At 37.2% G+C, this 13,540-nt stretch overlaps 1 protein-coding gene across 3 annotated transcripts in view; it reads left to right on the top strand.

The window, feature by feature from the left end:
* gria1a (glutamate receptor, ionotropic, AMPA 1a) overlaps nt 1-12,859 on the top strand; it is a 92,220-nt gene extending 79,361 nt beyond the window's left edge. Inside the window, exons 14-16 of one of the 3 annotated variants that reach the window (XM_087799626.1) lie at nt 406-520; nt 4,596-4,730; nt 8,400-12,859. In XM_087799626.1, the coding sequence (XP_087655752.1) occupies nt 406-520; nt 4,596-4,730; nt 8,400-8,567 (418 nt within the window). In that variant the 3' untranslated portion in view covers nt 8,568-12,859. Of the gene's footprint in view, nt 1-405; nt 521-4,595; nt 4,881-8,399 lie in introns of all 3 variants that reach the window. The other 2 variants (XM_087799624.1, XM_087799625.1) reach the window with 2 other exon arrangements.
* Nucleotides 12,860-13,540: the final 681 nt, after the last annotated feature.

Here is a 13,540-nt window from a genome sequence, read left to right as displayed (position 1 = left end):
ATAGTGATTTAAGCAACTGGGACTCGTTGAGGTGCTCGATGATATCGTCACCCTGTGTTAATTCATCGAAAAAAGTGGGTGATCATTGAGAGGGTGAGCAGCGTGCCGCTTACCCGAAGTGATATAATAATACACATCTACTGTCTTAGGAAGCAAGAAGAGCTAGATGGAGTATTAACACGTATCACTTTGACTCTACAGTTGCTGTGTACTTCATACGTGTGAATCTCGTGCGTGCGTGTGAGTGTGTGCGAATATTTGTTTTCTCTTCTTTTTGTGTCGACCTATATAAGCAAGCTCAAGCATTAACGTGTGTATGTACTTTTGCTGCTGTGTCTCTGAGTCAATAACATAAAATAACATTGGTATAATATGTTATTTATGTTATTTCTTTATGGTCGGAAGAATCCCAGTAAACCTAGCGGTGTTGAAACTCAATGAGCAGGCCGTCTTAGACAAACTGAAAAACAAATGGTGGTACGATAAAGGGGAGTGTGGCAACACGGACTCCGGAAGAAAGGTTAGTCTCCTCACGGCAACCCCTGCCATGACCCTAGACCAGACCCGAGTCTTTTACCTTTTTATGAGACTGAGAAAGAACCTCTTGTCTAAATACATGGCTGGATATACGTGTGCTCGCCCGAATACAAGACACAAACAGGGGCAGGTTTACTAACGGTTTGCGTGTACTTAAACATGTGCAAATACATCAGCAACTATTATGAAATGTAGGGCTTCACATGCAAAAATAAAAACATCTAAAAAGATTGAGATTCAGAATCAGAAATATGTTTATATTCCCACTGACAATTAAGGGTTCAACCAGCTAGGAACTTGCGTTGGAACAGTTGCGCAACATAAAAAAAGAACAATTAAATCTTATACCTTAATAAAAAATTAATTTATCTATTTACAAAGTGCAGTGGAGAAGTGAAAAGTGTGGAAAGTTACAATAATCTAGTGTTAAATTGTATCCATCTTTAAGATATTCTGAGCTTTGAGTGCAGAAATTGTTATATGGATTTTATTAAAGTACTATTTTTTTTTAAATATTAACTGAGTTCTTAACACAACCTTATATAATTCCCACACAGATGAAGATGCCTGAGCTGTTAAAGGGCTGAACTGTCCATTTATGGTCCAATAAAACCCAGTCAAATTATACCAAAACATAATCTGGAGTAAAAGTATCACACAGCACCTAAAGTCTTCTTCTTCCTGGTGATTTATTTTATGTTAAATTGATGTTCATTTTTTACAACGAAGCACAATAAACACTTTAAAGCTTCTACTTTGTCAGATACACCTAGTACTAGTACATCCGACCCTATATTCCATGCGAAAGTCCAAAGATTATGTTGTACACACAAACGGGAATCTTAGTAAATCTGCCTCAACATCTAGTAAAAAGCTTAAAAAGATAGAAATTTAAACTGATTTTTGATTATTTTGTTAACTTTGGGCTCATACTGTACATTTGCTGAATTAATATGATGATTGTATTTGTTTAATACAATTTAATGGGGTTTGACTTAAAATTTACTCTACAAAGATATATTTTTTATCCATAGTACTCTAATGTGATCAAATTCTATAAGAAAACTATTCTATATCAAGCTGTGTAAGTCATAAGTGATGTCCATTTATAAAACTACTATATTTACTGACACTCTTGTGGGTTTGTTTTGGGATAATAATGTTTGTCCAAAAGGCAATTTCCGCACAAATGTTGTCTTATAGTCGGGCGAGGTTCACTGTTGGCACTGCTTTTTCTTGATGAGCTTGTGTTGTCGGAGATTTAATGTTCATTACCAGTGTGTACATAAATATTACTGAGAGATTGTGCAAATCCTCTTATCAGCGGGCTCGACGAGCAAACAAACGCACACACACAAACACACACACTGAAAGTTGTTATAACCTCAAGTTAGTACAGTAGATTAAATATAAATCGCTCTCCTGCCAAGAAGAGAGAACAGACGGGCAGAGAAGCAAACAAGGAGGACGAAAGGAAGGAAATGAAGTCCCAGCTGAAAACAATAGGTGCTTCAATCAAATCAAACGCTGAATACCTACGTCCAAACACCAACTAATTTCATTAGATGTCTGAATTTGCATTAAGTAAAGACAAGCCATCCGTCTTGTCAAGATAAACGTCATTATCTTTTTTTTCATATTGTGTAATTTAGAGCAGGACTGCCAAGTGGGTCCACATAGGATTCCCCAGTTATTTTACGACATACGATGATTAAAGCAAATGTATGTACCTTCAACAAAATCACAGAAGTAACAATGTTCGAACGTTACTTTTCCCGAGTTGTATCGCAGTCTTTGATGAGTCTAGTTGAGCAAAACAATGATAAAACAGCAGCGATATTGAAGAACCAAACAGCTCTTCAAACTAATGACGTAGAAAGTTTGCATCGTTTGATCATTTTATTTCAAAGCCCATTTAAACCTAAAAAATAGATTTATTTCTGTGGATCACAGAAGGAGCCTTAGCTGAAATTGAAAAGGCATTAAACAATTAAACAACCCGTCGGGAAACATGAAACGTGTTGATAGGAGTTCTTTAGTTTCTTTTTAATTAGTTTTGTTATTAGAGAAACAACTTAATTACAATGTCAGGGAAATAAAGACGGTATGAAAATTTTGATTAAAAACAACATTATTCAGAAGAAGAAGCTTTGATAAATTAAGAATCTTAGATAAAATATACATACGCTTGAAGGTAAGCGATACACAAATGTTATACAAATATATACAAAATACAGTAAACACCTAAAAAAAATAAATGTAACCTGTTTTTAACTTGTTATTACATGGAAAAACAAGGAACAAATGTTTTAAGTAAGATTAAGGAGGTGAAATAATAACTTTTCTTCTTTTTGCTGAAATTATTTTGTTTGATCACTTTATAATGTTTATATTTTAGTAAAAAATTGGATGATTGTACGTTTAAAATGTATTAAAATAACTGGGGAAAAAAATGTAATTGTTAATGATTCGAAGTTTACAATTGCATAACATTTACAGATATACTGATTATGGATCTGAAGGTCAGGATGAGATTTAAGAAATCCAAATGATGATAATTATGATAATAACAAAAATATTTAGTATTTTAATATAATAGACCACAAACAAAATCCCAGCTACTTGAGCCAAAATACACATGTCCCCGCAAGACACCACTTACACACACAATGGACAACCTGGAGTCAACTCTAGCAACTTTAAGAACTGTGAGGACATTGAAAGAAACCCTTGATCGCAACTTTTTTGCAAATTCTTGAACCAAATTTTAGTAGTTACTTTTTTTGTTTTAAATCCTATTTACATTTTGACATTGATCCATTCAGGCTATTATCTGTCCTAGAACACATTTTAATACTTTCTTTGAAAAGTCGTAAACATATTTTACTGCTTTTGTTTTTCCAGTTTTTCTGACACATCATTTTTGAACATTTACCAGCTGTGACTCGCACTAAGAGGATTTGCAAATCTAGCTGTTGATGACTCCATACGTATAAACCTCGCCGAGGGGGAATTAAGTTACTCAGCTGGAAGGAAAAGTTGTTTATCGCAGAGTATTTGAACAGTGACGCTTATTTAAATGTAAATTAATTTGCAGCGATAAACCAAAGGAAAACATTGAACCTGAGGCGAGAGTGACTGATGACTCTTTATCTGCCTCCTCAAGACGCACAATGAAATGTGTGATTTAAATGTAAATACATTACCGTCGGCACTGACATATCTCATAGACACGCATCGTATTTTTTATTAAACTCAACCCGTCGCCTCAGAGGCTGTTTAGAGTGAACATGGGCTAAAGTGAGTCAGTGTCAACTTAGCCAAGATAAATGAACAATAACATGATGCAGTTGAAGAAACAAACATTTGTTTTGTTACAATCACACGCATCGTTCAGGGCTAATATTTCCCTGGACCTTAAGACAAAAAAATTAGGCTTTAAAAATAATGTATTTATAATATTTAAGGCTTGTCTCATGAATTGATAGATTTCGTTACAAGTGGAAATTGGGACTATAATAATGTTTTTACCTGTATTTTCAGTTATTTGATCAGTGAGGATTTTAATATTACACTTTTCTAATTCACTCAAAGATAAAATGTGATTTTCCTGATATACCTGATGAGATACTGTTTCTGGCAATCTCTCCGTGGGTTTAGTTGAATCTAATAAAGTCTATTATATGATGTTAAGCTCTCTGGATTTCATATCCAGCTATGAACTAAAACAAAGTTTTTTCTAAAAAGACTTGTTCCTAAATGAGCTCGAGCAGTTCATCCGTCGGTGAATATTAATCGAAGTGCTATTTAGTGAAAGTAGTTCATGAGACAGGCCTGAATATACTTTATTTTTTTAATGGAAGTTTGTGTTTTGTTGTATGCACAACATTGTTGTGAGTCTGTGGATTGTGTTGTTGCTTTAATGCTTTGAGTCGTTGGCTTATATGTCGCTTTGAAACGTGTCTCTTATATGTGTGTGTGGAAGTGAGTGTGTCAGTCATAGATCTTGTTATAAGTGTCTGTGCACTAACCACCCTGATCCTTCCACCTCCGTCCAGGACAAGACCAGCGCTCTGAGTCTGAGCAATGTCGCCGGAGTCTTCTACATCCTCATCGGCGGTCTGGGCCTGGCCATGCTGGTGGCGCTGGTGGAGTTCTGCTACAAGTCCAGGACCGAGTCGCGGCGAATGAAGGTGTCCACGGCGCGAGCAGCTGCTGCCTCAGCCGCTCAGGCCTTTCACTGCTCAGCCTTAGACAGTGGTGCTAGCGCCCCCTACACAGAGCTGCAGAGCTACGGCCTGTACGCCAACAACACTGTTAAGATATAAGAGCAGAGCCACGGGGTAGGAAATGCTGTGATGAAGCGTTGATGATGATGATGATGATGATGATGATATCCGCCTCTTCACCTCGCCCATATACACGTGCTCACAGTACGGCCTTGTCGGGCCTCCACCGCAGCGCCAACGCTCTCCTTCTTCCTCTCTGTCCTTCTTTCTCGCTCAGCCCTAAGTGCTGCTGATTTATCGTCGGGTCTCAAATTGCCCTTTTGCCTGTTTCGCGATGATCAAAAGATTTCGCTTTTTAAGGCGGGAGGTGAATCGGTTTCCAATCAAACGGGAATTAAGCGTCTGTAGGTTTATCCATTCCTCTTAACCTTTCTTTGAAGCTACGCCTCCGTCTTTAAAGCGCTCGTTTGTCAGGATTGAAACAAGATTTATCAGAACCTGAACATGTTTGAAGAGGGTCACATTTCTACCCGTCGAAAAAAACATTCAACATGTTATGTGTTAAGTGGATAAAATAAAAATACATTTATTGTCACTAGGCTATGTCAGTTAGGACTAGCAAATTTGCCCTTGGGTTTTTTTTAATCCTTGTAATCCTGCAAACTAAACTTCCCCAATCAATATTCTGTCTGCCCTTCTGAAAAGAGAAGGGAAAGGTTCAATTATGTATGGATTTATTTCATTTTTCTTGTTGACATTATACAGTATTTAAAGATGTGAACATTAGGCATGAATATTCTCAACATAACCTTATCTAATATCAATTCAAAATGCTTATGATGGTCTATTTTTTTTAAGAAAGTATTACCATTTTTGCTATGTCAGCTTGAAATAGCAATCTGTCCTGAAGCACATCATTTTCTTATTCAATCTTCTCTCTGTACATCAGAGAGAAAATCATCAGGATTTTTTTCTCTTTGGTAAAAAGGTCCATAGAAATGACGGCAGGTGATAATAATTGGGTGAAGATAATATTTTTAGATGTATTTTTAGACTGAACGTTTGCCAAATGTTTGAAACTAATCTGACCTAAATACAAGTGGTCTGTATCGGCCAGAATCTGGTGTGTCAAGATACACAATATATTGTGATACTGTAGGATTTTTTCGTAGTATTGCTCGAGTACTTGAATCTGATGCTGTAGAATTGACAAACCAAATGACTCTAAACAAAGTCCTTACTGCTTTTATTTGTTTTAAAACCAAAATATGTCCAACCATCAGCTTTTAAACAAGCTGGAGTCGACTGTATCCTCTCGTCCTCATTCCTCCTCTACCCGCAAATTGTATCGGTGATTAGCAGGAACACGCAACCATGTCTTCTTTCATTAATTCCACTTATAGAAAGAAAACTCGCACTGTCTAACAGGTAAAAAGGCAATTTGGCTCCTGGCGCTATTTCCCTCTGTCGCTCTGAGCAAACCTCTCTGCTGCTTCTCTGCTCTTTTTTGCTGGCTTCGTCAAAAGCAGGTCCCATTGTGGTGAACATCCTTTATATGTAAACCATCCTGCAGGCCTGGTGTAGCTCACATGTGGTATCAGGAAGTGATTTTTTTTTTCAGAGCGTGTTTCCTACACAAGTCTGGTGTTTAGACTTGCACAAACAAGCGTGATTCATTATTCTGACGCCAGAGTGATATACTATCAGGCAGCAGAGCGTCTCCGAAGACCCGCCGAGTCTTCTCCCCAAATCTCGGTGTTTTTAATCACGGTGCAGGCGGGCGCCGGATCAGTATGCTGATTAGATTGGTGAGGAGCCTGTTAGTCCACCATTGCCTTTATGCTGTTTGGCTTGAAAGAAAACAACAAGGCTGATCCAATTAGAAGCCCTTGTAATTCGCCCATTTCCAATCCCCAGCGCAGCACTCACCGTTCGCCCTGCATTGCACTCGCTTTGCCCAATTTAATCAGCTCTGACGGTGTCGGACATAAATGTATGCATTCGCCGGCGCGAACGCGTCATTACGGCGCTTCGGCTTTGAGGACATGCTCGTGGCCCAGAATTGGAGAATAAAAGTTGTTAAAGCCTCTGCTGCTTCTTACTGCTCACACCTTGCTCTGCTCCTTTTTTTTATGGCAAATTACAAGAACGTCGAGTCAGCGTTTAGCATCTCACTCCAGATAAAACAGAAGAGAAACCTGTGAGGCAAACCAGCTCTCTGTGCTCTGGATTATTTTTATTTTTTTGGCGTTTCAGCACCACAATCAAATGACAGAGATCTATGTATGGATGCATTAAAGGGGCCGTTTCTTCTCCATCTCTCCATCTATAAAGTGATACTAGTGATGTGTCGACGACGCCTCACGATACTACCTTGTAGTAAAGGCACCGTATCATGGAACACCTTAGTTTGGAAAGGCCACTAGATGTCACTCTAAGTTTGAAAATGATGCCAGGTTTCATTGAATTAGTAGATTAGAGTCAAACATTATAAAACAAAGAGCGACATCTAGTGGCCTTTCAAAATTAGGACACTGGTTCGTGATACAGTGTCTTCACTAAACCACTGTTTCATGAGGCATCTTCAACAGGTCAGTCAATTGATAAATTGGCAGATGATGATGATGAAGAAGATAGAAAATTTCATAGAGAATACAAGGACTATGCGTCCAACACTCTTGCAAAAACCTTTGAAATAACAACTTATATTTTAGCACGTTTTTACGTCAAATTTTAAGTATAAAACTGTCCAAATAGATTTCAAATTGAGTCACATCCATCTTAAGTTCAGAAGAAAAGTCTTATTTTAAGATATTCAAAGATAAAAATGACACCTGAATTGCTTGTTCATACTAAAAAAAACATTCAGTAGACATTTGTTTATGTTTTGAGAAACGTAAGCAGATTTCTAAATCATAAGTAATTAAAATGCCATTTTGTGTATCTTAATATTTCAAAATAAGAGCCCTATCTGGACTTATCAGGTGGGGGTAGCTCATCAACAAGTCTTATATGAACATTTTTACTTAAAGAAAGACCAAAATACTTGCTATGATTGTAATTTCTACTAAAGTTTTTCTAATGATGTGGACGTTTAACACACACATGCACATGTAAGAAAACATCTACCATTCTAACACACAAAAAAAAAATCAATTTTACATATCTTCAACTTACACTATATAGGATGAATAGAAACAACTTGACTCATTTATCATGTAGTCTTTTGTTGCATCAGCCTCACAAGAAACAGTTTTTAATTCAACTAAAGTGAAACAGGGTTTTGTTTCCTCCTGCAGTGCAGATAAAAAAAGAGATGTATCTGTGACTGTTTTTTTGTTGAAAGTATATAAGGGAAAATCTATGAATCATCATCAGGCACTCATTTTCTAAATTAATCCATTGATTTTTTTGTTTAACCAGAGTAGAGTGCCTCCAAAATAATTTTAAGGATTTCTCATTTGAAGTTGGGGAGAAAACAAGGAAGTGATTAGCGACTAGACAGGAAGTTAAATGACTCTCTGGCCCCTTTAATGAAACTATCATAAATTATCTGTTGTTTGATGTAAAACATTCCAAAAAAAAAGTTTTTAAATAGCATTTAATTGTCTTTTTCCTCTCTCTTTGTGTCAGCAATCCATCAACGACGCCATGCGCTGCTCCACCCTGACCAGAATGAGCGGGAACGGGAGTGGCGGAGAGAACGGACGAATCCTGACCCACGACTTCCCCAAAACTGTTCAGACTCTGCCTTGCATGAGCCACACTGCCAGCATGGGACTAGGTGCCTCCGGCATCTGATCATCACTCAACCCGCCAGCGGTGGTAGAGCAGACAGGGGAGCGCACAACAACAACAAAAACAAAAACAACAACAACAACAACAAAATGCCATGGTTGTCCCGGATTGTCCCACCGAATCCCGCAGCCGTCTCTGAGCTTGACAAGACTTAACTTACTGCCAAAATGCACTCTTGATTCAACCCGACAGATTTTTTTTAATAGGCGACTGATTAAAAAAAGGAAGAAAAAAAAAAACATGGGAGAAAAGAGGTACTGCAATAAAGAGGGATTGACAAGGACTTTTTTACGGTAATTGTGTAGGAAAAAAAGCAGACTTTTATTCTTCAGTGTGACGCCTGCGTTGTGCCATTTTAATGGAGCTGTTAGTCTTCGTGTGCAATATCTTCACCCCTCCCGCGGACTGTGTACTACCTAGACTCTTGTGGACGCCACATGGACGTGTTTTTTGCACAAATCTGGACCGACACCACCTTTCACTCCCCCCCCCTCTTCTTCAGCATACCTGGAAACACGAGATCGGGAATGCACCGGGAAGGCGGTTAGACGCCTATTAAATGGGAAAAATATTTGAAGGGAAGGTGATTGGATTCAACCGTGATAGCTGTTCAGAGCAGCGGGTGGTCTCAAAGTGCGTTGCTGCTACACTTCATCGATCACATGAAGTCTTGTCTTTGTGCCATAGACATCTCAACACAAGCTGGTGTGAGCCAGAAGCCGGCCGAGTGGTCAAGAAAATGAAAAATGCACCTGTGTCAAACTCAAGGGAAGGGGGCATTGTATATGGCCCACAAGTCAAATGAAATACTAATGAAAACTGCTACATGCTAGCAGTTCATCTTGACAACTGAAGCAGATAGACGGAAGGTAGTAGAAGTAGTAAAAGCAGATGGTGTACTTCAAGAAAACGTATGGCGTGTGATGATGAGGATGACAAGGAGTACACTTGATGTATTATAGATCAGTGGTACCCAATGTGTAAGGGTGTGTATTGACAAGAATTGGGCGATACAATACTCATCAGTGTTTACAATACGATATATTGGGATACTGTAGGAACAAGAATTTCTTTGTAGTATTGTCCAAATATTTGATTCTGCTGTTGCAGGCTTTACAGACCACATAACTCTTGACGAAGTTGTACCTTCTTTCGTTTGATTTTGAAGCAAAATATCTCCAAACATCAACTTTAAAAGATGCTGGAGTCGACTGTATCCTCTTGTCCTCAGTCATCACCGGGATCTAATGGGATTTCATTGTTCCTTTAGATGTGGACACAATGACTGCTACCATCTAGTGGCCTGAAGTTCAATTGGCACACAAAATGCCAGAACATTGAACTATTTTAAATTCTACACTTTATTGGAATATAATCCATAAAAATAACTATGATAAAAGTTGAATCTGATTTAAAAAGCCAAGAAAATAAATTGTTGGATAGAGTGCTGATGGATAACGATGCAGTATCGTAAAAAGAATATCGTCATTTTTATCAATATTTTCTTACACCATTTAGTGACAACCCTAGTTCATTCTAGTTGGTCCGTGGATATAATGCTGACATTACACCAGTGGTGCAAAAATGTTGGGGACCAAAGCAACCGAATAGATGATGCTAGTTATAATTTGATCAAAAGTTAGACTAATAATGTTTGGGATTGTACAATTAGTTCCGCCCAGGATGGATTTAAAACTTGTCCCCTCGTTTGAGTTTGACACTCTTGCTTTAAAGTGAAACACTAATGGATCACAGACAGAAAGACCTGGAGTCAAGATTTTATTTTTTGTCAAATCCACATGTAATGCACGTTATCGAACGAAGGTTTCAACAATCTGTCACTCTTATCGGTTGATAGCACTTTTGTTTCTGAAGTTAGATGATTTCTTCCTAAAGTTGATTTTTCTTCAACTTTCTTCGGACATGTTAGGATACTGCTTCGAACAAAAGCACATTAATGTGCATTCTAACCTGGCATGAACCAAAAATTGGTCACTTTAACTTGAACTTCAGTTGAAAAGTCCTAAGTGTGCAACATAAGATACATTTTGTTATCCGCCTGATCACCCAAAAATGAAGTCAATTCTTTCATCTGGCTTTTTGTGTCTCACATCTTCTCGATCCAAAGGGTGACCAGAAGTTCAAACCTGGTTAAAATGACAATTAGGAACCTTTTTACTTCAGAATTCTCAAATTATAAATGTACACCCTCTGATGTTAGTTGGTACATACTGTAGTTTTTGTGGTTAAAGTACTGCACTGTCAAAATATTTGGAACCATAAGATGTTTATAAGGGTTACATTGGCTCTAATTGTATCATTTTAACAGAAAATACAATGACAATACAGGCAATTTCCACTTGGATACAGTAGCAAATTCAGTTGGAATTCAGTATTATATGTAGACATCTGGTCATTTTCCAACCCTCCAATTTGTGCTTTGTGACATTCAGTTTCAATGCCCCACTATAATTAGACAATATATGCCTGAAAGTATTGGATCACTTCACTTCCGGACCAAATCCAACCTATTGATGTGTTAAACTACTGGTTCTGATACAAATCTTTGGTCACAATTATAATCCAATTATCGCAACACAAAATGATTTATTGAATTTCCCATGCAAAGCTTGTTGGCACATTGTGCGTCACCTTTAAACCTAGTGAATACCCTTGAAGGTCTTGTATTATATTATGAAAGTGTCTGCATGAAATACACACAGACGCTCTCATAAAATACTCGTTTACACATTCAAAACTGTGTCTCGCACTCATCGAAAATAAATCAAGTACCCCCATTGAATTTACCTACTCAAAATATCTTTTGAAAAACACACCTGAGATACTGTGCCAGGATTAAATAACCGCTATGAATAAAACTGTTTTGCACACATGTTGAATTATATTTAGCTGCATTTACACTTGAAACACAATTTCTATAGCTGTGTTGCACACACCAGTCGGAGTAGTGTCCTGGAAAAGCTCTTCTTACACCGACTTCCTTCCCTTCAGATTATTTTACCCTCTTTACGTTTGTGATTGGGAGCATAAAAATTGCATCTCAATCCCCCGAAATAACTTCAAACTTGGTGACGCTATGAGTCTAATGCTGTAATTTGGGTGCCTGACAAACGTATCCTGTTCCCCTCATTAAAATGAAAAGCCAGTAATCGAGTTGAAAAGCACCAAACGCCAAAAAGAAAAAAGCCAAACAGATTATTTGCGACAACATTTCAGACGGGCACATTTTCAGCTGCAGGATGTACGTGGGAATTACTGTGATGAATGAAAAACACTGCCAATGGTGATGACGAATGATGTCACCCTCTGCAAAAAAAAAAGTGTAGCTTAAGGACCTGCTGCGGTAATTAAGAAAAACAAACGTGTATTTTGGTAACAAGTTAAATTATTCAAGACAAACCCTGATCACTAATTTGATCACTTACTGCCCCTCAGAGAATAATTAAGACCCTTAATAAAGCTTTTTTTAAATTAATATTTCGACAAGTACAAGCTTTAATTTGACTTTGCGAGGTCAGAGGTCATCCGTAACCTTTTTTTTGTGTTATTTTCATCAAATTAAAAAGCCTCCCCGAAAGACGAGCAGTCAGAGTTTACAGAAATATCTCCTTCAATTGTGTATATAAAAGGCTTTATTCTCTATCAAATGTTCCTTCCAGTCATTCCTCAGTGTATACCTGAGCTTCACCTCTCGTCCTCCGCTTCTTGCGTCTTCTTTTGCTGATGTTGTATTGACTTGGACACAGCGCGGCACTCTTCTTCAGCGGAGGATTTGCCTCCACAGAGACATTTTATATGCCATAACATATTTGTAAAAAAAAAAACAAGAGAAAAAAAAGACGTAAAATAAAAAAAAAACGAGACTCAATGTTTGTATTATAAGGATTAGTTTGGGTAAACACTAAAGAGTGTAAAAAGTGATCAGAGAAACTGGTGTTGAATAACCTGTGGACACAAAGGTTTTTGAGTTTTCGTTCTTATCGTTGTGGTCAAAAAACGATTTCCTGTTGGTATATTTTAAGTGCCATTCAACATTTTCTTTTTCTTTTTTTTACAGTATTTTACGGTATGAAATTGTTCATCAGAATCATCGGTTGTGTTTTTTAAAGAGTGTATATGAATTTTAAATCGAGATTTTAATAAATGGCTTCTTCAAAACCTTCAAGAAGAGAGAAAAAAAAAAGACTAGAATTAGATTTTTGAGAACTTTTCTTTTCTAACCAAAGTGTCCTGGAAGGAAGTCATCATGCTTTTGTAACTGAATAAAATGGAGAAATACGAGTGTGTTGATGTTTGTCTTCAACTTCGGCTACGTTTGATGAAACTTGCGTTTTTTAAAGGATTAAAAGATTATTAACACTGGTGTCCTCACCTCCATGTTAGCTACAGCATCATGAAGTCTTCTATGACGTTAGTTTTATGACTGAGATGTTTAAAATATGGAGATTCAATTATTAATTTCTTCAAAATATACATTCAAAAGTTATGATACGTTGTTCTATAGTAGTAGTAGTCATCCTCTAGAAGTAATCCGAGACAGTCAGTGATTGTATCTTGAGATAATTATTTATTTAAAGCATTCTAAACCTTTATCTTTAAAAGTGATATACTGTAAAAAAAAAAAAAAAAAATTAAAAATCTAGCAAATTCAAAATTTAATTTAATTTTAATGTTTTGCATCTTAAACTTTACATTTTAAATGATCTAAAACCCTTTTATTGATAGAACATCTTAACATTTTTCAGTAGCTATGTTAAAAGAGAATGAAAACGGATTACAAGGGCAGACGCAGTAGATGTAATGCTCTTAATTTGAAAGCTAAAATGTCCTGCTTTTGAATAGCATTTGGGGAAATTGCCGAAAAATGAAGCGAGAAATCTCCAGATTGAAGTGCGACTCATGACTGAAAGAACCAAAACTATCGGTAGCATGACCACCGCACGATGTCGGAGCTG

The sequence above is a fragment of the Callionymus lyra genome, chromosome 9 (assembly GCF_982586985.1).
Source record: "Callionymus lyra chromosome 9, fCalLyr1.hap1.1, whole genome shotgun sequence".
Classification (NCBI taxonomy): Eukaryota; Metazoa; Chordata; class Actinopteri; order Syngnathiformes; family Callionymidae; genus Callionymus; species Callionymus lyra.
Note: the sequence above shows the minus strand (reverse complement) of the source record. Positions and strands in the feature narration are given on the sequence as shown.